The sequence below is a fragment of the Entelurus aequoreus genome, linkage group LG27 (genome assembly GCF_033978785.1).
Source record: "Entelurus aequoreus isolate RoL-2023_Sb linkage group LG27, RoL_Eaeq_v1.1, whole genome shotgun sequence".
Taxonomy (NCBI): Eukaryota; Metazoa; Chordata; class Actinopteri; order Syngnathiformes; family Syngnathidae; genus Entelurus; species Entelurus aequoreus.
The window spans coordinates 14584881-14608899 of NC_084757.1; the positions used below are offsets into that span (position 1 = coordinate 14584881).

At 36.9% G+C, this 24019-nt stretch overlaps 2 protein-coding genes across 2 annotated transcripts in view; one reads left to right on the plus strand and one right to left on the minus strand.

Moving 5' to 3' along the window:
* Nucleotides 1-2503: 2503 nt before the first annotated feature.
* On the minus strand, nt 2504-20273 carry paics (phosphoribosylaminoimidazole carboxylase, phosphoribosylaminoimidazole succinocarboxamide synthetase). Its single transcript, XM_062038996.1, has 9 exons — nt 20121-20273; nt 19846-20043; nt 9232-9410; nt 6414-6593; nt 6212-6325; nt 6025-6108; nt 3087-3267; nt 2867-3025; nt 2504-2793 (listed from the first exon to the last, which is right to left on the minus strand). The coding sequence occupies exons 1-9, from the start codon at nt 20134-20136 to the stop codon at nt 2627-2629; spliced, it is 1278 nt and encodes a 425-aa protein (XP_061894980.1). The 5' UTR covers nt 20137-20273; the 3' UTR covers nt 2504-2626.
* Nucleotides 20274-20308: 35 nt separating this feature from the next.
* ppat (phosphoribosyl pyrophosphate amidotransferase) overlaps nt 20309-24019 on the plus strand; it is a 44832-nt gene continuing 41121 nt past the window's right edge. Inside the window, exons 1-2 of the mRNA XM_062038995.1 lie at nt 20309-20474; nt 20653-20893. Of these exons, the coding sequence (XP_061894979.1) occupies nt 20766-20893 (128 nt within the window). The 5' untranslated portion in view covers nt 20309-20474; nt 20653-20765. The remainder of the gene's footprint in view (nt 20475-20652; nt 20894-24019) is intronic.

The window sequence follows — 24019 nt, forward strand, 5'->3', positions numbered from 1 at the left end:
ATATATATAAGCGCTTTGAGTACCTTGAAGGTAGAAAAGCGCTATACAAGTATAACCCATTTATCATTATATACACATATACATATATATATATATATATATATATATATATATATATATAACGTAGAGTTCTAATTCTTTTTTAAAGGCACAACAAAAACATATATATATACATATACATATATACATATACATATATATATACATATACATATATACATATATAAATATATACATATATATATACATATATACATATACACATATATATATATATATATATATATATATATATATAACGTAGAGTTCTAATTGTTTTTTAAAGGCACAGCAAAAACAGGTCGGGTATTGAGAAACTTGCATTTATGAATATAAAACTTAGCCAATAGTATAATGAGGTTGCTAAGGTAAAATTCCTTTTCAAATTGTTTTTCATACAGTGTAAATCCAAATAGCACATCTATTAAAAAAAAATCATCTAAGGTCGGTTAAACGTTAAGAAAATAGGAAGGCTGACGCGCTATTATAGGACGCAAATTTTAGAAAATGGCAACTTTTCAAACCCTTGGCTCGAAACTATCGGAAGTGACTGCGAGGTTAAAAGACGTGTGCTTGGCTCACTGGTTCCCTCTAGAGGCAGAATGGGTGCAACTGCAGCTGGATAGTAAAGAATTGATTCATTTGTGGAAAAGTAGCGGCATTTTCCAGGTTATAAATTAGCTTACCTAAGCAGAAAAAACGCAAAATGAATCTTTTAAAATAAGTAAACATTAAATATGCAAAATAATGCGTGTATATCAAACAATGAATGTGCATTTTATTTATAATTTAAATTAATTTGTGGCTCGGTGGGTACCAGGGTTGCAGGTTCGATCCCCACTTCCGCCATCCTAGTCACTGCCGTTGTGTCCTTGGGCAAGACACTTTACCCACGTGCTCCCAGTGCCACCCACACTGGTTTAAATGTAACTTAGATATTGGGTTTCACTATGCAAAGCGCTTTGAGTCACTAAAGAAAAGCGCTATATAAATATAATTCACTTCATTGTAAATTTACAAAAATATAAGTCTCATCTTTTGTGTAAAGTCCTTTGTTTTGGCTGTGTATCAATGCTGAACAAATTAAACAAAATGATTAAAAAAAAACAACACATTGAATGGCCGTGACCTTCGATCCTTCAGGCGGTACTGCATCAAAAAGCGACATCAGTGTGTAAAGGGTATCACCACATGGGCTCAGGAACACTTCAGAAAACCACTGTCAGTAACTACAGTTCGTCACTACATCTTTAAGTACAAGTTAAAACTTTACTATGCAAAGCGAAATCCATTTATCAACAACACCCAGAACCGCCGCCGGCTTCAAACAATGAATGTGCAAGATCGGTAGGTAGTGAGATCAAACCCCGGCCGAGTCATACCAAAGACTATAAAAATGGGACCCATTACCTCCCTGCTTGGCACTCAGCATCAAGGGTTGGAATTGGGGGTTAAATCACCAAAAATGATTCCCGGACATGGCACCGCTGCTGCCCACTGCTCCCCTCACCTTCCAGGGGGTGATCAAGGGTGATGGGTCAAATGCAGAGAATATTTTCGCCACACCTAGTGTGTGTGTGTGTGACAATCATTGGTACTTTAACTTTATTTATAATTTAAATTAATTTGTGGCTCGGTTGGTACAGTGGCTGTGCCAGCAACTTGAGGGTTGCAGGTTCGATCCCCGCTTCTGCCATCCTAGTCACTGCCTTTGTGTCCTTGGGCAAGACACTTTACCCACCTGCTTCCAGTGCCTACCCACACTGGTTTAAATGTAACTTAGATAATGGATTTCACTATGTAAAGCGCTTTGAGTCATTAGATAAAAGCGCCATATAAATATGATTCACTTCACGATTTGAATTTACAAAAATAAGTCAAACGTTTTGTTTTGCCTGTGTATGAAAAATGTTGTATAAATTAAACTAAATTTGAAAAAATATATATACAGTATTATTTTAATCTACAAAACATATTTTCAATATTTGTCATTACTCGGATCCAATCCAGTCTTAAAAAAATATCTACTGAAATTTGTCTACAATAATATTTGTTTTAAACAAAAGGATTGTACTATACTATCAAGTAAAACAATATTAAATGACTAAAAATGTAATTAATATTTTCAATACATTTTTTTTTTTTTAAACTTCCTATAATTACTAATTTCAGCTGACAGCTGAATAAATACATATTCACAAATATTCTCTGTATAGCACAAAACAAAAACTAACTTTTTTTTTATACTGGGAATTTTACAAAAATAGGACTTAATGGCATTTATTAGTAAAATGTTACAAAAATATGACTTGTATTAATGGTATTTGTGAAATTTTACAAAAATATGACTTGAATTAATGGTATTTATTTGTGAAATTAATTTCCAAATACAGGGAAAACTACTTGCTTCATGTTGAATCATTTCTCCATCAGCGCACATAAAATGTCATCAAAACAAAGCAGACTAAGTTTGTTAGAAAGTTTATCAAATTGATTTGAATGGAATGATTAGTTTGTGACGCAGGTACAGATTGATGTTTGGAGGGTGATGAAGAGCGGAAGCAGGCCCGCTGAGGTGGCGGTCAGCTCAGATGCTGCAGGCCTGAAGCTTCTTGTCGGCCACCTTGAGGGCCACCCAGGTGTTGAGCATGGAGGCCCTCAGCTTGCACCACACCAGGTGGTTGGTCAGCCCGAAGACCTGAGCCGCAAACTGAGCCGCCGCATCTGGGGAGAGGATGGTGGGACAGCCCAGACCTGCGGCAGGACGGCAAAGAGAGGTTCGCTGATGCTCATCCAGATTTTACACGCGAGGCGAAGAGGAACTCACCGCTCGGCATTCGGAGGGAGGACCAAACATCTTGGGAGCCCCATTCGGGGGTCAGAGGCGGGCAGTTGATGACTGGGTACGCCGTGTTTCCGGACATCACGGGCCCGAGGCCGTTGCTTCTGCCGGCCACCGCCACAAACACGGTCGGAACGCCGTCTCCTGAGGGTTAGATCCGGCTGTGACGTCACGGGAGCTACTTCCTGTTACGACAACCACTCACCTTCGTATTCGGCTTTAATGCGCAGAGTCTCATCCGGGCCTTTGTGAGCCGAGGTGACTCTCAGTATGCAGGGAACGCCGTAGGAGCCACACGCCTTCCGGATCTTCTCGCAGTGGGCCAGGTCTGAGGTGGAGCCCATCAGGACCACCACTCTGCCCCCGGCCTGGGACTCCAGCAGCAGCTAGGGGGCGCAATGTAGTCCGTTAGACATCCTTAGATGTCAACATCTAAGCGCAATGGCTGTCAAGCACATTCTTAAACTGGGGGCACTACAATCACTTAATGGCAATACCATTTTAATAATAATACATTTTATTTGTAAAAAGCACTTTACATTGAGTAAACAACCTCAAAGTGCTACAGTGTATTAAAAAAAATATATATATAATACAAAAAAATAAAAACTAGAACAGCCATATGCTAAAACCAGTATGCATATATTTAAAAAAAGGCTGGTTTTTTTTAAAGAAGGGTTTTTACGCCTTTTTTAAAAGCATCCACAGTCTGTGGTGCTCTCATGTGGTCAGGGAGAGCGTTCCACAGACTGGGAGCGGCGGAGCAGATTTTAAGTCATATTATCCAAATGAAAAAGAAAAAAAAAATGTAAGAAAAAAGGAGCCAAAAGCTTAAATGTTGATATTACCACTAATACACTGTCACAAGTCTTTAAATATTATAAATGTTTACAAATCAAAACATATCCAAATGGCCCCAGCAAGCTCTGACTCTCAGTAGGCAGCCTTTGGTGGAAAAAGTTTGGATTTTAGCCCCCTGATTTAAGCCAATCAGAAACCTAAGAAAGCTATAGTAACAAAATACAAGGTGATAGACGACCACAGTGCATTCAATAGGGCATCCTTAGGTTGCTTTTATGATAGGTTCCTGCACAATACATCGCTGTACAATCAAAACCTTTTTGGCAGTTCTTTCCGATGAAGTTTTTGTACTGGCCAAAAGTTAAGTTAAGTTAAAGTTAAAGTTAAAGTACCAATGATTGTCACACACACACTAGGTGTGGGGAAATTTGTCCTCTGCATTTGACCCATCCCCTTGATCACCCCCTGGGAGGTGAGGGGAGCAGTGGGCAGCAGCTGTGCCACGCCCGGGAATCATTTTTGGTGATTTAACCCCCAATTTCAACCCAAAATGTTGTATAAATAGTATAATAGTAATTTAATATGAATATTACCATAATCACAGTGGTTGGGGTATTTTGAATGACAAAGTGCATGGAAAATGTCAATTAACAAATGACAGGGCGCTTCGTATGAAATTTTACCGCAGATTACAGTATACAACAGCAAATTCCCTCACATAGTCTCATTGGCTCCTGTGGTGCCAAGCATTAGTGCTTATTTGTTAAGGTGGGGGTGCTGGGTTCAAATCCCGGTCAGAGTAGATTGGGAAATACTCAGTCTGTCATTATTGGCGAAAAGATTGTCCCGAATCCTTTAAGTGGGTTAATTGGGGTGGTGGTAGTCTTCTTCCCTTGACAAATCCAAAAATAATACTGTAGCTTTTACTACTTTGTTGGCGAGAAAACTCATTGTGTTCAATTGGAAGGCAACGACGCCACCCTGCTAGATCAGAGATGTTCTTTATTTCCTCAAACTGGGAAATATTAGGCTGACATTGAATGGCTGTTCTACAACATTTCAACAAGTATGGGGTGTTTTCCTTAAATATGTAAAGAAACTGATCTTCTATTTTACCCCGACTAAAATGCAATGTCCATAGATAAACTTTTTGTTATTTGCCCTGTGTGCAGTCTGTGGCTTTGTGTCAATTTGACTGATGTATTTGTTGCTGTAATTTTGGTTTATTTAATTGGGTGTTTTTTTCCATTTGTATTTACCTATTTTTTGTTTATTTACCCCTATTTTATTTTATTTTGTGAGTGTTTTGTTAAAAAAAAAAAGAAAAACATTTGATCGCATTCGTGTAGCATGTAACTGCCATGGAAACTCAAACAAATGTTAAAAAAAAAGAAAAAAAAGAAAGATAAAAGAATAGATTTGGAAAAGTTTAGTTTTTTGCTTCATTTCCCATTCATTCGTTTTAGTACAAGACTTGCATCAAATTAAATTAATGTTTGATTGAAAAAAGCGTAAAAGACTAGAAGAAAAAAAAAGAAAAAAAATAGATTTGGCAAAGTTTTGTTTTTTGCACTAAAAAAATAAAAATGTCCCATTAATTCAAGTACAACACCTACATCAAATGAAATTAATGTTTGATTCAAAAAGCATAAAAGACAAAAAAAAAAAAAAAAAAGTATTTGAAAGGTTTAGTTTTTTGCACTAAAAAAAGAAATTTCCCATTAATTCGTTTTAGTACACTTGCATCAAATTAAATTAATGATTGCTTAAAAAAAAAGCATAAAAGACAGAAAACAAAAGATCTGGAAAAGTTTAGTTTGTTGCACTAAAAAAGAACAATTTCCCATTAATTCAAGTACAACACTTACATCAAATGAAATTAATGTTTGACAAAAAAAAAAAAAAAAAAGACTTAAAAAAGTTTAGTTTTTGTACTAAAAAAAGAACAATTTCCCATTAATTCGTTTTAGTACACTTGCATCAAATGAAATTAATGTTGGATTAAAAAAAGCATAAAAGACAAATAGTGTGAACAAAAAATAAATGGTAATAGACCCCAATTGAGCATGGGGCGGACCTGATTACAAAGGCATCTTTTAATGTTAAAATTGTTATTTTCTACTAAAATAAATTATATTTTGATCAAAAAAGTATAAAAAACGGTTTAATATAAATATAAAATAGTTTAGAAATATTTTGCTTCCAAATAATATTCTGCTTAGGGCCCCAATTTACTGATGCATGCTAACAGAGCAGTTTTTTTTTTTTTTTTTTAAAGTGCAAACAAAAGACTAAAAGTCTCCTGATAAGCGGAGTATGAGGATAAAAAGGATAAAGCGCACCTTGACCCTTTCGGAAACCCACTCAAAGTTCCTCTTGACTATCTGCATCGCCTCTGGTGTGATCTCCTTGAGGTCCCGATACACCTGGAAAGAAGAAGAGCAAAGTCCTCACGTCGTCTCATTTAGAAAAGAAAAAAAAAAAATCACCGGCATAGATTTATTTGTTTAAAAAAGCAGCAAAGCTGACCTGCTTATCTTTTTGCTGGCTTCTATCTCCAGCAGGCCACAGTCTCCACGAGTCATTGTCGATCACATCAGCCAGAACGATCTCCTGGGTCTTCACGTTCACGCCAAACTCAATCTGGGGCCGATCAAAAAGAGCGACTAAATATACAGCGGCCATCTTCAGGCTTTACCAGCAGGGGGCGACAAGCATCTCACACACGCACCTTCATGTCCACCAGAGTGCAGTTCTGCGTGGCCCACGACTTCTCCAGGATCTCAAAGATGGCCACCGTGCTGCGGTTCATCACGTCCACCTCACACTTGCCGATGGTAAGGCCGCCCAGGAGGAATTTGGCCTCCAGGATCTGCTCCTCCGACCACTGGGGGTCGTTGTTGGCGTCATCCTGGAGCACAAAAGCGGATGGTTGCAATTTGGTTTTTGCACAGCTGTAAAATGCTAAAGCTACGCATTGTGTTAGTCTTTGAATAAAATGGGTTTATTATAAAAAAAAAAAAAATCAGTTTTTTTCTTTATCTAAAAGACAGCAACATTTTTACACATTGGTCCATCTGTGGCGGCCACCTCCTTGCATTGAAGAAATAATATGAAAATATGTAATTTATTTTTTTAGACTTAAAAAAAAAAAATACTGATGTACTGGTGAGTACCTTTGACATTTTAATCAATATCAATTGACAATATTGGTCATGATGTTGTGTACTTCTGTGTGTGTTTAATAATAAAGTTTTTTGTTTTTTTTTTGAACAATAAAAAATTGTTCAGTTGGATCTTGTTTTCTTACACTTCTGAGTCTCATTTGCAAGTATTACACAGTAGACTTTGCATGCAGTTGCAATACCAAGACACTAGATGGCAGCAGTGTGTAGATGTGTATAAAGAGCTAGTGTCCAACATGGTGCCCTGTAGTCACGTGAGGGCTTTTGACCAATCATGTAGGACAGGGGTGTTGAACTTCTTTTCATCGAGGGCCAGATCGCAGTCAGAGGGCCGCTTGTAACAGTGAATGTAAGAATATAAAAGTATAATCGCCTCATTATATTATTGCCTATGCATTTGGTTATTGGATTTTTGTACGTACAAATTGATGGATAACATGCTTTGAAATCGTAAGTCAAGGTGACAAGCAGATATTTAAGAATTTATTGTTATTTTTACAAACTATCATACGGTATGTAATAATTAGGGGTGCTAAAATGTTGATCACATTCAAATCCTGTTTTTTTTTAGTCATTTTTTTTGATGAATTAAAAAAAAAAATTTTTTTAGGCCATCTCTATGCTTACTTAGTGCACATATGTGTCATACGTCAGCAACCAAAAGGAGGTTTTGTAACCTGTAAGCTGTTTTGTTAAGGTGTTTTTATTATTATACCAAATAATACATTGCAAAAATCAGTTTGAATGGAGAATCGCGTTGAATAGACAGTGTTTCCCACACACTCATTTATTTGTGGCGGCCCGCCACGAAAGAATTACGTCCACCACAAATAAAATTTTTTTTTTTTTTTTTTTTTTGTCCTGTCCAGCTTCTCAGGCAAATCATATAGTTGATGTAGATGCCCATATAGACTGTTCAGATTTACTTTACAAAAGAGAAGTGTAGGATACTTCTCTTGTTGCCTTATTTGTATTTGACCACTGCTGTTTTCTGTTTATTTGTTACTGACTGTGGCAGGACACCTCTGCCTCTGTTTCACTTTATGTTACTGGTAAATAATATGGTTGTAGTAGTAGGCTAAAGTTAAATTATTTAGTATGCACTAATTAAAGGGGCAGAGCTTTAAGAGACATTTTAGCTTTTATATTTTATAAGATATATTTTTTGTAAGAACCACAATTAATAAATATATTTCAGTGAATAACTTATTGTTCAAATCTGTATATAAATATGTACATAAAGTGTTGTAATTATATTGTAAAATGGATGGATGGATGGATGTTTAAAACAAAACTGTTATTATTAATTAGTAAGTATACATTTTTTTTAGCCTTTTTAGAGAAAATCATATCATTGTAGTAAATAATGCAAATTACTCGTATCTTGGCAGTTTATGGGAAACACTGATAGAGTATCGATTATGAATCAAATTCTCACTCCAAGAATCGGAATCGAATGGCGAGGTGCCCAAAGATTCACACCAATAACAATTGAAAATATATATATATATTTTTTTGTTGTTGTACTATGTAGTTGAGTTCTATTTAAAAGAATAACACCTTTAAAGGAAATCAGGAAACTGAGAAGTTAGAACATTGATAAATACTAAACTAATGTTTCAAAAATAGTGTTCTACATCTCATTTTGCAGTTTTTTAAAAATGTTTTATTTTCTTTCCTTTGATGCGCTTGAAAGAGCACAGTAGCTCCTTTGACTTCCTTCATTTTACTTTATTTTTGGTATTATTCTCAACTTTTCTTGTTGTTGTTTTTTTAAATCACTTGTCTTTTTAGTTTGTCTAAGTCTTAAAAAAAAAAAAAAAAAAAAAGAACAATTTCCCTCGTGGATCAATAAAGTTTGTCTAAAGTTGATTTTAAATGAGTTGATATCCGGTAATACTGACGGAATTTTGGTCGGTGTCAATGAAAAAGAGGTGCACAAAAACAAAAATAAAGGTCACATCCAGATCGCGATTTTTATTTATTACAAGTATAACATTATAAAATGTAATTGTACTCAAAAATTGATAAAAATATATATTTTTTAAAATAAGAATCAATTTAAAAAAGTTTTTAGGCTGTCCCCATGCAACCTATTTTGAAAATGTTTCGTTATAATTCCTTAATAAAACAGTGCGAGAATCCTGTTGAATCGATTCTGAATCAAATTGTCACCCCAGGAATCGAATTGTCAGGTGCCCAAATAGTCACACCTTTACTATCAAAGCACCGTGTTGGGTACCCATCCTTACACGTGTCATAGCCAATTATGCTAACTAGATGATGTCATCTGCATGAGAGACACCACTGCTAACCACAGCTCCACTTTATCTTCATGTGAACATAGTGTTGCAGGACACTCACTTTGAAGAACATCTCCATCTTGAGGGGCGAGAAGCGGTACCCCTCTTTAACGCCAGGGTTCCTCTTCAGGAACGACCCGGTGGCCACCCGCCGGCACACCCACTCGATAGGGATCATCTCGCAGTGGGCGGCGATGAACGCCGTGTCGGAGTGCTGCTTCACAAAGGCCGTCTTGATGCCTGAGGGCGTGGGAAAGACGTGTTAAAAACGAAAAAGGCAAGTGAGGTCCGTCACGTTCGGTCTAATTAGACGAGTCAGGAGTCACAAGCTGGTGTTTAACACGACTCTGTGGGTCTCATGGTCCACTCATGAGCAGCAGATGGGTCACAGTTAGACAATTAATTGAACACAACGCTAATGTTGCAGCACATGACAGCATTACGCTGGCATACTTCTCAAACGGAACCAGACATGCACATGTATAAATCAATTAATCTCGTTATCCTAATTTTTTTTTTTACTGCAATAGTTCAATTATATCAGGGTGTTCAAAGTGCGGCCCGGGGGCCATTTGCCGCCCCCAGCTAAATGTTTAACAGCACATTCTAAAAACACTATTAAAAAAACACATAAAAAGTGCATGTGAAATGTAACGAAATGTTATGAATTATTGACCAATTCAAGGCTCCATTTACTTGACATAAAATATTCCTCTTTGAAATGTTTTTGGGGAAAAATATTGCATATTTTGTGCGTTTGCCATATAAAAAAAACTAAGTTTTCTTTGGGAAACAGGGCATAAAACACACCAAAAATAAACCCATACAAAAGTAATTCTTATAATCGACGGATAGATCTGAAGTTGATCTAGAGGCTTACATTTTGAAAGTAAAAAAATAAAAAATAAATGAAGAATTTATTTTCAACACTTATGAGTGGGCCTTTTAGAGTCGCCAAGAATTTTAGAGTTTTGTTTTTTTTAAACTGTCATTCAAAAGCAAACAAAGATAAATTAAAGTAAATAATGTTATGAATTATTGACCAATTCAAGGCTTCATTTACTTCACATCAAATATTCTTTTAATAATAAAAAAAAAAAATTGCATATTTTGTGTGTTTGCCATGTAAAAAACTAAGTTTTCTTTGAGAAACAGGGCATAAAAACACACCATAAATAAACCCATAAAAAATAAATTGTTATAATCGACGGAAAGATCTTAAGTTGATCTAGAGGCTTAAGTTTTGAAAGTAAAAAATAAATAAATGACTTATTTTCAACACTTATAAGTGGGGCCCTTTTGGGTCCCCAAGAATTTGAGTGCGTTTTTTTTTTTTTAAACTGTCATTCAAAAACAAAGATAAATTAAAGTTATGATGTTATGAATTATTGACCAATTCAAGGCTCCATTTACTTCACATCAACTATTCGTCTTTGAAATCTTTTCTTGGAAAAATATTGCATATTTTGTGTGTTTGCCATATAAAAAACTAAGTTTTCTTTGAGAAACAGGGCATAAAACCCACCAAAAACAAACCCATAAAAAATTAATTATTCTAATTGACGGATAGATCTGGGGCCGTACTTATCAAGCTTCTTAGAATTACTCCTAAGAAGTCTGCTAAGAGTTGACTTAAAGGGAAACTTCGGTTTTTTTCAACCTGGGCCCTGTTTTCATAATTTTTTCTGTATATGTGAGTGCTGGATAAAACATTTTTTGAGGTCGCGCCAGTATTGAGCAGGGCAGGCAGCCTCCAGCCCAGCTAACGCTCGTACACAGGGCAACTGGCTCTCGTCAAAATTCGGCCTATAAACATGCATTTTTTTCACACTGACAGGCTCAGATAGTTACAATGAGTGTCCGACAACATACTAGAAAGGAGAAATTAACGTATGTCTCTACCTTTAGCTGGAGATCGCTGTTTGTTGTGAGCTGTGTCCAAATCTCACCACGCTACAAATCTCGTTCCGAAATCTCGCGATAACTCGCGACAAAACACCGGTGGAAAAACAGTTACCTGACTGAGGTGAAGAGAGATGACTGAAGTGATTTTCTGTTGGATTACCGAAGACTGTTATTTTAGTTTTATAGAAAAGTTTGTTTGTTTGTCTGTCATGGCTGAAAAATCACTTCGGTCGTCTCTCTTCACCTCAGTCAGGTAACTGTTTTTCCACCGGTGTTTTGTCGCGAGTTATCGCGAGATTTCGGAACGAGATTTGTAGCGTGGTGAGATTTGGACACAGCTCACAACAAACAGCGATCTCCAGCTAAAGGTAGAGACATACGTTAATTTCTCCTTTCTAGTATGTTGTCGGACACTCATTGTAACTATCTGAGCCTGTCAGTGTGAAAAAAATGCATGTTTATAGGCCGAATTTTGACGAGAGCCAGTTGCCCTGTGTACGAGCGTTAGCTGGGCTGGAGGCTGCCTGCCCTGCTCAATACTGGCGCGACCTCAAAAAATGTTTTATCCAGCACTCACATATACAGAAAAAATTATGAAAACAGGGCCCAGGTTGAAAAAAACCGAAGTTTCCCTTTAAGAGTAAATAAATTCTTCGCTGAAAGCTGCACTTAAAAGTTAGTTATCAAGCGTCTTACTCACACTTTCAGCGAAGTGTAGGACTGAATCTTAAGTGTCACACTCAGAGCTGAATTACGACATTACTATGTGCCGTAAACGGAATTTTAGGTGACGTCATTTCTGTGTCCATAGAAATGACCAATCACGGAAGGGAATCCGTTGTCTAAGAATAAAGAAATATCTTGGAAATATTTAAGTGGACAATGGGAGTGTATATTTTGACAATAAACTACAAAATAATACAAAACAAACTAGTCCCCGCCGGCACTCACGCTACCGCTCCCTCTCTTCTCTCGCCCACACACTCACTGACGTCACTCACCTCACGGCCACACACATACGCTACTCTCATAACATTTTCTTTCCAATTCATTAATTAGGCAACTAATTTGAAACTGGTGTGGGTGGCTCTATATATACTAGCCCACTGCAGACACATGCAGAAATCAACAAGGAATTGAAAAGTATTAAATCTGTGACAAAAATAATACCCGCTCTGTCTAAACGATACCGTTTGATCAGCTGCTCGTCATCAAACAAATCCAGGACATAGTTCCGCTCCCTGAACGTTCGCGCACGTCTCTCGCCTCAGTGCCATCCCCTGCTGGCAACTCCTAACCACTTAAGACACCTCTGAAGGTCTCTTAAATATCGTGGAGAGTAGGAGTGATTCTTAGACTTAAGAACGTTGATAAAAAGCTTTTATTCTTAAGTTTGAGAGTAAGACTAAATTTCGCAAATTCTCAGGACTTAAGTGTAAAATGGCACTCTAAGAAGCTTGATAAGTACGGCCCCTGAAGTTGATCTAGAGGCTCTACTTTTGAAAGTAAAAACAATTAAAATTACAAATAAAAATAAATAAATGTATGGCTTATTTTCAACACTTATGAGTGGGGCCCTTTAGAGTCCCCAATAATTTTAGTGGGGGGTTTTTAAACGGTCATTAAAAAACAAACAAGAATAAATTAAAGTCAATGATATTATGAATTATTGACCAATTGAAGGCTTCATTTACTTCACATCAACTATTCCTTTGAAATATTTTCTGGGAAAAATATTGCATATTTTGTGTGTTTGCCATATAAAAAACTAAGTTTTCGTTGAGAAACAGGGCATAAAACACACCAAAAATAAACCCATAAAAAATAAATTATTCTAATCGACGGATAGATCTGAAGTTGATCTCGAGGCTTAAGTTTTTAAAGTAAAAAATAAAAATAAAAATGTATGGCTTATTTTCAACACTTTTATGAGTGGGACCCCTTTGGGTGTCCAATAATTTTAGTGGGGGTTCTTTTCTTCCAAACTATCATTAAAAAACAAACAAAGATAAATTAAAGTCAATGATATTATGAATTATTGACCAATTGAAGGCTCCATTTACTTCACATCAAATATTCGTCTTTGAAATATTTTTGGGAAAAAAATATTGCATATTTTGTGTGTTTGCCATATGAAAAAACTACTTTTTCTTTGAGAAACAGGGCATAAAACACACCAAAAATAAATTATTCTAATTGACGGATAGATCTGAAGTTGATCTAGAAGCTTAAAGTTTTGAAAATAAAAAAATTTAAAATAAAAATAAATAAATGTAGCACTTGTTTTCAACACTTATGAGCGGGGCCCTTTAGAGTCCCCAATAAGTGTAGTGTTTTGTTTTTTAAACTGTCATTAAAAAACAAACAAGGATAAATTAAAGTCAATGATGTTATGAATTATTGACCAATTCAAGGCCTCATTTACTTCACATCAAATATTGTACTTTGAAATATTTTTTGAGAACATTTTTGAGAAATTTAAGGCTCCATTTACTTCACATCAAAGATTCCACTTTGACATTTTTCAGAGGGAAATATTACACATTGTGATTTTGCCCTAAAAATGGCTTAAAATATATTTTAAAAATACCTTTATATAGACAGACTTAAAGTTGATCTAGACTTTTAAGCGTTGAATAAAATTAAAATAAATACTTATTTTTTTTAATTTTTATGACTGAGCCCCTTTCGGGTCACCAGGGACCAAACTTGTATTGGAATTGAAAATAAAAAAATATCAAAATGGCCCTCGTATGCTTTGATTTTTCAATGTTTAACGGACCGTGGCATATTCTAAAAGCGCTATTAAAAAAATTAAAAAAAAGTGGACTAAAAGAGCCAAAAGGTGAAATATAACGAGGAAAATGTTATGAATTTTTGACCAATTCAAGGCTCCATTTACTTCACATCAAATATTCCTTTTTGAAATATTTTTTTGGGAAAATATTGCATATTTTGTGTGTTTGCCATGTAAAAAACCAAAGTTTTCTTTGAGAAACAGGGCATAAAACACACCAAAAATAAAACCCATAAAAAATAACATCTTATAATCGACGGAGAGATCTGAAGACTGATGTTATGTAAACTTAAAAAAATACAATAAGATGTATGACTTATTTTCAGCACTTTTATGAATGGGGCCCTTTTGGGTCCCCAATAATGTTAGTGCATAAAATAGATTTTAAAAATACCTTTATATAGACAGACTTGAAGTTGATCTAGACCAGGGGTCGGCAACCCGCGGCTCCGGAGCCGCATGCGGCTCTTTGACCACTCTGATGCGGCTCAGCTGCATACTTACCGACCCCCCCGATTTTCCCAGGAGACTTATGGATCTCAGTGCCTCTCCTAGATAACTCCCAGGGAAAATATAATCCTATTTTCACTCTAATTACTAAATTAAGGGAGTGCCCTGATTGCACTGTAGTAATTGCTCTCTATAGCATTTACAAACAGCGTGCCAGCCCGGCCACATGTTGACTGTAGCTTTTACTTGCACACATAGGAGACAGCAAAGCATACTTAGTCATCAGCCACACAGCTTACACTGACGGTAGCCGTATCAAACAACATTAACACTGTTACGTTACAAATATGCGCCACACTGTGAACCCACACCAAAAAAGAATGAAAAACACATTTCTGGAGAACATCCCACCGTAACACAACATAAACACAACACAACCAATACCCAGAATCCCATGCAGCCCTAACTCTTCCGGTCTAGATTATACACCCCCACTACCACCAAATCCCCCCACACATCAACCCACCCCCCCTCCGTGCATTGGTTGAGTGGAAGAGTTAGGGCTGCATGGGATTCTGGGTATTGGTTGTGTTGTGTTTATGTTGTGTTACAGTGCAGATGTTCTCCAGAAATGTGTTTGTCATTCTTTTTTGGTGTGGGTTCAAAGTGTGGCGCATATTTGTAACATAACAGTGTTAAAGTTGTTTTATACGGCTATACCGTCAGTGTAAGCTGTGTGGCTGCTGACCTAGTACGCCTTGCTGTCACTTACGTGAGCAAGCTGAAACTGCATTCTACATGTGGCCCAGCAGGTACACTGTTTGGGCAGGCTGTAGAGGGCGCCAAAAGCAGTGCCATCACGCCCTGATAGTCGGGACTCTCCCGGAAAAAATGAGAGGGTTGGCAAGTATGACGCGATCAAGCGCCATTCATTCAAAACTCGCGGGCCGCACTAACATCAAATTTCCACATTAAAGTGCGTGCCGGTGCGTGTGTCTGAGACCCCTGGTTAACATAGCACAAAGCATTTAAGCTTTGTATGCAGTGTTTTTCATTTTAAATTCAAAAAATTTTTTTGTGGCTCCCATTATTTTCTTTAATTTGTGAAACTTGCCAAAATGGCTCTTTGAGTGGTAAAGGTTGCCGACCCCTGATCTAGACTTTTAAGCGTTGAGTTAAAAAAACAAAAACAAAAAAACATTTTAATTTTTATGATTGAGACCCTTATGGGTATCCAGGGACCAAACTTGTATTGGATTTGAAAATGAAAAATATCAAAATGGCCCTCGCATGCTTTGATTTTTCAGTGTGTGGCCCTCAATGAAAAAAGTTTGGACAGCCTCGGTTCGATAATAAATCCACTGGTGCAGTGATTCTCAAACCGTGGCACGTGGGCTCTGTCTTGTGATATGCCAAAGAATCAATTAAATATTCACACACAGTGAATCTGTGTGTAATGTGACCGTGGCCAAAATCCTCAAATGCACTTGTTTAAAAAAAACAAAAACAACCTCTGCCTTGTTTTTAAAGAATACTTAGGCCTAGGGATGATACTCGAAACCGATTTTCCCAGTTGTTCGATAAGAAAAGAACAGAGTCCTCGGACTCTAATCCCTTTTTGAGAACCGGTACCCGTTATCGAGACCACTATAGTACAGAAAAAGAGTTGGTTCTTTATTCGAATCCCTGGGAACGAATCCCGTCCCGACCAGAAATGCCCCGTGGGACATCACAAGAAATGACATCACGTAACTCAGTCATTAGGCGCAGATAGGGAAAGCAGGAAAAACAATGGACTGGAAAAAGCGCTCCAAGGTGTAATAAAGTTCAAAACAAAAAGGTATAATCCAATTAATAAGTTTACTGAGAGATTTGGGCAGGGTACAAACACATGACGAACACTTTTACGACCAACTGGAAACATAGCAACCAGGCTAGCAACGCACCTCTTTTACGGCAGCTGTCGCAACGTTCTTAAAGCAACCCAGGGTTTCCCACACATTCATTTATTTGTGGCGGCCCGCCACAAAAGAATTACGTCCGCCACAAATACATTTTTTTAAATAAATAAATAAAAAAATTAACTAAAAAAAAAAAAAAAAAAGAATTTTTTTTTTGTCCCCTCCAGCTTCTCAGGCAAATCATATAGTTGATGTAGATGCCCATATCGGCTGTTCAGATTTACTTTACAAAAGAGAAGTGTAGGATACTTCTCTTGTTGCCTTATTTGTATTTGACTTTATTAAATGTATTTATATTAGAAACACAACATGTGTATATAACAAAGGGTGCAAAGTCTGCAGGCAGTAGGAAACACATGGTTAAGTGTAGGGAGTAAAACTGATGGGAGTCTAAAGTTCAAGATTTTTGGAGCTCTTTGTTCAGTGGATCAGATGTTTGATGAAGCTCTGTGTCTATCTACCACCACTACTGTTTTCTGTTTATTTGTTACTGACTGTGGCAGGACACCTCTGCCTCTGTTTCACTTTATGTTGCTGGTAAATATTATGGTTGTAGTAGTAGGCTAAAGTTCAATTATTTAGAATGCACTAATTAAAGGGGCAGAGCTTTGAGACATTTTAGCTTTTATATTTTATAAAATATATTTTTTGTAAGAACCACAATAAATAAATATATTTCAGTGAATAACTTATTGTTCAAATCTGTATATAAATATGTACATAGTGTTGTAATTATATTGTAAAATGGATAGATGGATGGACGTTTAAAACAAAACTGTTATTAATTAGTAAGTATACATTTTTTGAGCCTTTTTAGAGAAAATCAAATCATTGTAGTAAATTATGCAAATTACTCGATGATGTCATGGTGACCACGCCCATAGCCACGCCCCCACCACCACAGGTATCTTGGCAGTTTATGGGAAACACTGCAACCGCAGCACATACATATATATGACATCTCCCTTTTTTAACTTTTGTTTTTCTTTCCTTGTAAACAAAACAAAATCACACTGTATATGTGTTGTCTGTGTAATTATAAATAATGCAGACGAGGCGTGTTGGCTGAGTTCTTGACGTTTACTTTCACAGCGTGCTCATAACCTCATTCTTAGCTGCCGGGTGGCAACATGCAACAACACTTTTCGGGTCTACCGCGCATGCTCGTCACTCCCGTTGCATGCTGGGTAGCGTAGTTGTTATATTCCCTAGCTCATAACATCACATCTTTCCCCCTATAAAGAAATAATGTTAACTCAATAAAGGGTATTTCTTTTTTTAGCTTTAACTTTTCATTTTTTTAGCATTGTAACCACATTTGCAAACAACTTTTCTCTTCATAGAATTTTCTTTCAATAAAGAAATAAAGTGCAAAAATGTCAAAGCATCATAACAAACATTTATGTCAAATAGCAGCAGAAGTGCACTTTTTGGAGAGCTGTATTATTTTCAGTTTTGTGCCCAAGGGACTGATTTTATTTAACACCATATTATTATTTATACACTTATAGTGATCACAGAGACAGGTTGTTTTTGTGTTACTGTATATATTTGTTTTTCTGAAAAATCACCCTTAATATACTTTGGGTAACAACAGTCAATATTTATTTATTTTTTTTTTTTTTTTTAGGGGGGGGGGGGGGGGGTAACAGTCAATCAATGTTCCCTCTAATTGTTCATGTGTCTGAGCAAACACAAAAACTCCTTGAGCATTCAGTGGAGCACATGTGAGCAACATCACACGTGGCAATACCAGCAGCACACTTGTCTCAAACCAATCTTTTATTAGAACACTCTAATATTAGTGATTTGGCCCACTTGTAATGAAAATAAAAGAAATCTTGTTTTTCATAAGCTATGGATTAGTATCGTACAATATGTCTGGGAGGGGGTCCTGCTTTGGAAATCATTTGTACCCCTTTCAGATATCCCATTTAGTTCCCCTTAAACATCCTCATGTTGCACAATGTGCATGCACAGTGTGCATTCCTGTAACTTTCTCTAGTAACAGCATTCCATGAATAATATAAATAAATTAACATTAATAATAAATGACAGTAGAATAAGCACACGTATGACTGATGAGTCAGTGTAACTTTGTGTGGTTGTTGAGTTGTCTGACTTTTTGTGTGGCCATAAACGCACCAGTGGCTTAGTTGGTGACAGATGACAAGTTGGTTTTGGCCTAGTTTGTACGGCAGAAAATAACTAGTTTTTCGAGATAGAAGTTTTTTACTCATGTTTTTAGTGTGGTTATGGCCGAATATAAACAGTTTTGCTCAATAAAGTGATCGATATAATTCCTGTCCTCGAAGCATCTCGATAGACGTTACAATAATTGAACAGTGTTCAATTGAACGGTGTTGACGAACACCGTTAGGGCCGCTTGTTGTCACTGTCACTCAGCGTTGCATTGCAAAATTACACAGAATAAATGTTTATTTTGTTTAGAATTCAGATGGGATTTGATTTGGTGCGCGGCATATAATTGCTGTGCGCAGAGGACGCTTGAGCAGTGCGCAATTGCGCAGGCGCGCACCTTAGAGAGAACGTTGCAGTCAATATTTATTTATTTGATTTTATTTTTTTCTTATATAATAAAAGTGAGCTTTTGTTAAACCAAATATTGTGGGGTTTTTTCCATATACAACAACTTATCTGGATTTGATAAGGAATCGGTTCGATAAGAGAATTTGATAATAGGCTCAAACGCGATAATTTCTTATCAAACATCATCCCTACTTAGGCCTACACTACTGTATGTTAATGTTGGTCATTATGGTGGTACTTGGAGAGTTTTCTGAGTTGGTACTTGGTCATAAAAGTTTACAAACAACTGCACCAGTACTCAGAATGCAACACTTCAAGAATGAATAATTGAGACAATTTCAATTAGAGCAGTGGTTCTTAACCTGGGTTCGATTGAACTCTAGGGGTTCGGTGAGTCAGGCTCAGGGGTTCGGCAGAGGTCAAGACACACCCAATTCATCGTGTAAATAAAAACTTCTCCCTATCGGCGTATTACGGATACGGCAACAGCAGAAGTCAGACTGATTTGCAGGTGTGTAATTTGTTGTGAGTTTATGCACTGTGTTGGTTTTGTTGTTTGAACAAGGTGATGTTCATGCACGGTTTATTTTGTGCACCAGTAAAAAAACATGGTAACACTTTAGTATGGGGAACATATTCACCATTAATTAGTTGCTTATTAACATGCAAATTAGTATTGGCTCTTAACTAGTCATTATTAAGTACTTATTAATGCCTTATTCGGCATGGCGTTATTGTAACCCTAACCAAAAAACTCTAAATTAAGTCTTTGTTACTTAGAATATGTTCCCCATACTAAAGTGTTACCAAAAACATATAATTTTGTCTTGAATTTGAAAAAAAAACAATATTTTATTTTTCACTAAAGAAGGGTTCGGTGAATGCGCATATGAAACTGGTGGGGTTCGGTACCTCCAACAAGGTTAAGAACCACTGAATTAGAGTAATAAATGTCGAGTTGTGCACTATGACTATAAATAATATTAATATTGGCAGTAAAATGTGTGTTCACCAGCTTCCTGCAGCAACTTAAAGACGCAGCTCGTCGTCTTGTTGGCGATAGCCGCTTTGCCCTCCATCTGGTCTTTCCTCGCAGCATTCCCGGCCGTGATCTGGTCTTTGGACTGCACCAGGACCAGTCCGGGCTGGTCCAGGAGCTCAAAGATCTGCTTGGTCTTTCCCTCGTTCAGCTTCTGGCCGATGCTCAACTCTGGAAAACGGGTTGAATTGAACGCAGCACATTGACATATTTTCTTGTTTTTGATTCTAAAACATGCGCTACTGTACCTTGCGTGGGGGCCATGGTTCTCGTCGACGTGCCGCGGAACTGTAAGGACACAAAAGTGGTTGCCGTTTCACGACTTTGTGAAGCAGTACGAGGACAAGAAGCGTGCGTAGCAGAAGCCGGAAGTGGAACGCTTCTTTTTTTACATGCTGGGGTAGCCAATCACAGCTTTTGAATGATCCTCTCGACCAATCAGAAGAGCGCAATGGTCGTGGGTGGGGAAGAAGACGCCCTGGTCTTAAAAAAAAGTCTCTAAAAATTAAGGGGTTTTTTCACCAACTGTCACCATTTTCTCCTTCTAGAATAGAGGACTGATAGAAAACAAAGCTCCCCCGCTTTTGATTCACTCCATTTAGGTGATTTTCTAATCAACTATCTCTCACTTCCAAAATAAGCGCGATTTAAAAAAAAAAAAAAACACAAACAAAAAAAAAAGCAATGGCGCTATTTTAAAAAAGTCGTGCTTTGTAAGGCCAGTGTTATGTGATTAACTCTACGTCTTGTTTGTGTGTTTTATTCGACAACTTTGTGTAGGAAACCAACAACAAAAAAAAAGAAAGTGTTGTGACACGTGGTCCGAGCTCCACCAGTATTAGCCGGGCTAGCGAGTTAGCCGACTAGCTCGCGGGTCGAGGGCGACAGAGAGGATGGAGTTCGAGGAGAACGGCATCGGCGAGGAGTGCGGGGTGTTCGGCTGCGTGGCGGCCGGAGAGTGGCCCACACAGCTGGAGGTGGCCCAGGTCCTGACTCTGGGGCTGGTGGCGCTGCAGCACAGGTACGTGAAGGCAGCATGGTAATAACTTCTAAGGCGCATGTAAGGAAGTCGCAACGTTTTTGTGCTATGAAACAATTTAACCGGATAACATCCTAACATCGAGTTATATGGTGAATACATTTCAACATTAGAATGTCACAACTGTTTTGACAACATGTTGAAAATGATATATCTGGCATTAAGGTGCAGCAAGTTTGTGCCAATATGGTCTTGTGATGCGTTCAAGCGCCACAGCGAATATTTGACGAGCATTGGAATACAACTAAGGGATTTTACTCCGCTCTTGACCGTCATTCCTGTTTTTATTTGACATAATCATCTGTCATATTTCCTTTTTTTTTTATTTCACTAGGGGTGTCCAAAGAGCAGCAAGTGGGCCATTTGCAGCCCGGAGCAAATTCTAGTAATAATTAAAGAACAAAACTAAAATAAATCATTAAAGAACAACAACAACAAAAAAGTTAATAAAAGTGCAACAATATTTAAAGTACCGTATTTTTCAGACTATTAGGCGCACTTAAAATCCTTTACTTTTCTCAAAAATCGACAGTGCGCCTTATGTACGGCATGATTCTGGTTGTGCTTACCGACTTCAAAGCAATTTTATTTGGTACATGGTGTAATAAGTGTGGCCAGTAGATGGCAGGAATAAAACTTAAGGATTTTACTCCACTCTTGACTGTCGTTCCTGTTCTTATTTTACATCATCAACAGCCATATTTCCTAACTTTTTATTTAGTGCATAAGTTTGTGGTAATATAGTCTTGTGATGCGTTCAAGTACCAAAGCAAATATTTTACGAGCATTGGAATAAAACTAAGGATTTTACTCCACTATTGACCGTCATTCCTGTTTTTATTTTACATAATCATCTGTCATATTTCCTTTTTTTATTTTATTTCACAAGGGGTGTCCAAAGTGCAGCAAGTGGGCCATTTGCAGCCCGGAGCAAATTCTAGTAATAATTAAAGAACAAAACTAAAATAAATCATTAAAGAACAACAACAACAAAAAAGTTAATAAAAGTGCAACAATATTTAAAGTACCGTATTTTTCGGACTATAAGGCACACTTAAAATCCTTTAATTTTCTCAAAAATCGACAGTGCGCTTTATGTACGGCATGATTCTGGTTGTGCTTACCGACTTCAAAGCAATTTTATTTGGTAAATGGTGTAATAAGTGTGGCCAGTAGATGGCAGGAATAAAACTTAAGGATTTTACTCTACTCTTGACTGTCATTCCTGTTTTCATTTTACATCATCAACAGCCATATTTCCTAACTTTTTATTTAGTGCATAAGTTTGTGGTAATATAGTGTTGTGATGCGTTCAAGTACCAAAGCAAATATTTTACGAGCATTGGAATAAAACTAAGGATTTTACTCCACTATTGACCGTCAGTCCTGTTTTTATTTTACATAATCATCTGTCATATTTCCTAACTTTTTTATTTTCACTAAGGGTGTCCAAAGTGCAGCAAGTGGGCCATTTGCAGCCCGGAGCAAATTCTAGTAATAATTAAAGAACAAAACTAAAATAAATAATTAAAGAACAACAACAAAAAAGTTAATAAAAGTGCAACAATATTTAAAGTACCGTATTTTTCGGACTATAAGGCGCACTTAAAATCCTTTAATTTTCTCAAAAATCGACAGTGCGCCTTATAACCCGGTGCGCTTAATATACGGCATAATTCTGGTTGTGCTTACCAACCTCGAAGCAATTTTATTTGGTGCATGGTGTAATGATAAGTGTGACCAGTAGGGCTGCAACAACTAATCGATTAAAATCGATTATAAAAATAGTTGCCGATTAATTTAGTCATCGATTCGTTGGATCTATGCTATGCGCATGCGCAGAAGCTTTTTTTTAAAAAAAAAAAAAAAAAAAAAAGTTTTTTTTAAATAAACCTTTATTTATAAACTGCAACATGTACAAACAGCTGAGAAACAATAATCAAAATAAGTATGGTGCCAGTATGCTGTTTTTTTTCAATGAAATACTGGAAAGGATAGAAATGTAGTTTGTCTCTTTTATCCGATTATTAATCGATTAATCGAAGTAATAATCGACAGATTAATCGATTATCAAATTAATCGTTAGTTGCAGCCCTAGTGACCAGTAGATGGCAGGAATAAAACTTAAGGATTTTACTCCACTCTTGACCGTCATTCCTGTTTTTATTTTACAAGTGTCCGCCCTGAGATCGGTAGGTTGTGAGTTCAAACCCCGACCGAGTCATACCAAAGACTATAAAAATGGGACCCATTATCTCCCTGCTTGGCACTCAGCATCAAGGGTTGGAATTGGGGGTTAAATCACCAAAAATGATTCCCGAGCGCGGCCACCGCTGCTGCTCACTGCTCCCCTCACCTCCCAGGGAGTGATCAAGGGTGATGGGTCAAATGCAGAGAATAATTTCGCCACACCTAGTGTGTGTGAGACAATCATTGGTACTGATAATCAACAGCCATATTTCCTAACTTTTTATATAGTGCATAAGTTTGTGGTAATATAGTCTTGTGATGCGTTCAAGTACCAAAGCAAATATTTTACGAGCTTTGGAATAAAACTAAGGATTTTACTACACTATTGACCGTCATTCCTGTTTTTATTTTACATAATCATCCGTCATATTTCCTATTTTTTTTATTTCACAAGGGGTGTCCAAAGTGCAGCAAGTGGGCCGTCAATCCTGTTTTTATTTTACATAATCAACAGCCATATTTCCTAACTTTTTATTTAGTGCATAGGTTTGTGGTAATATAGTCTTGTGATGCATTCAAGCGCCACAGCGAATATTTGACGAGCATTGAAATACAACTAAGGGATTTTACTCCACTCTTGACCGTCATTCCTGTTTTTATTTTACATAATCATCCGTCATATTTCCTATTTTTTTTATTTCACAAGGGGTGTCCAAAGTGCAGCAAGTGGGCCATTTGCAGCCCGGAGCAAATTCTAGTAATAATCAAAGAACAAAACTAAAATAAATAATTAAAGAACAACAACAAAAAAGTTAATAAAAATGCAACGATGTTTAAAGTACCGTATTTTTCGGACTATAAGGCGCACTTAATCCTTTTAATTTTCTCAAAAATCGACAGTGCGCCTTATAACCCAAT

What these genes read in the sequence shown, in the direction of transcription:
- paics (XM_062038996.1), bottom strand. An exon ending in GCACTCTGGTGGACATGAAG is followed by an intron (nt 6,326 to 6,413) that starts GTGCGTGTGTGA and finishes GATCGGCCCCAG; the next exon opens with ATTGAGTTTGGCGTGAACGT. An exon ending in GGGTTTCCGAAAGGGTCAAG is followed by an intron (nt 3,268 to 6,024) that starts GTGCGCTTTATC and finishes TGCGCCCCCTAG; the next exon opens with CTGCTGCTGGAGTCCCAGGC.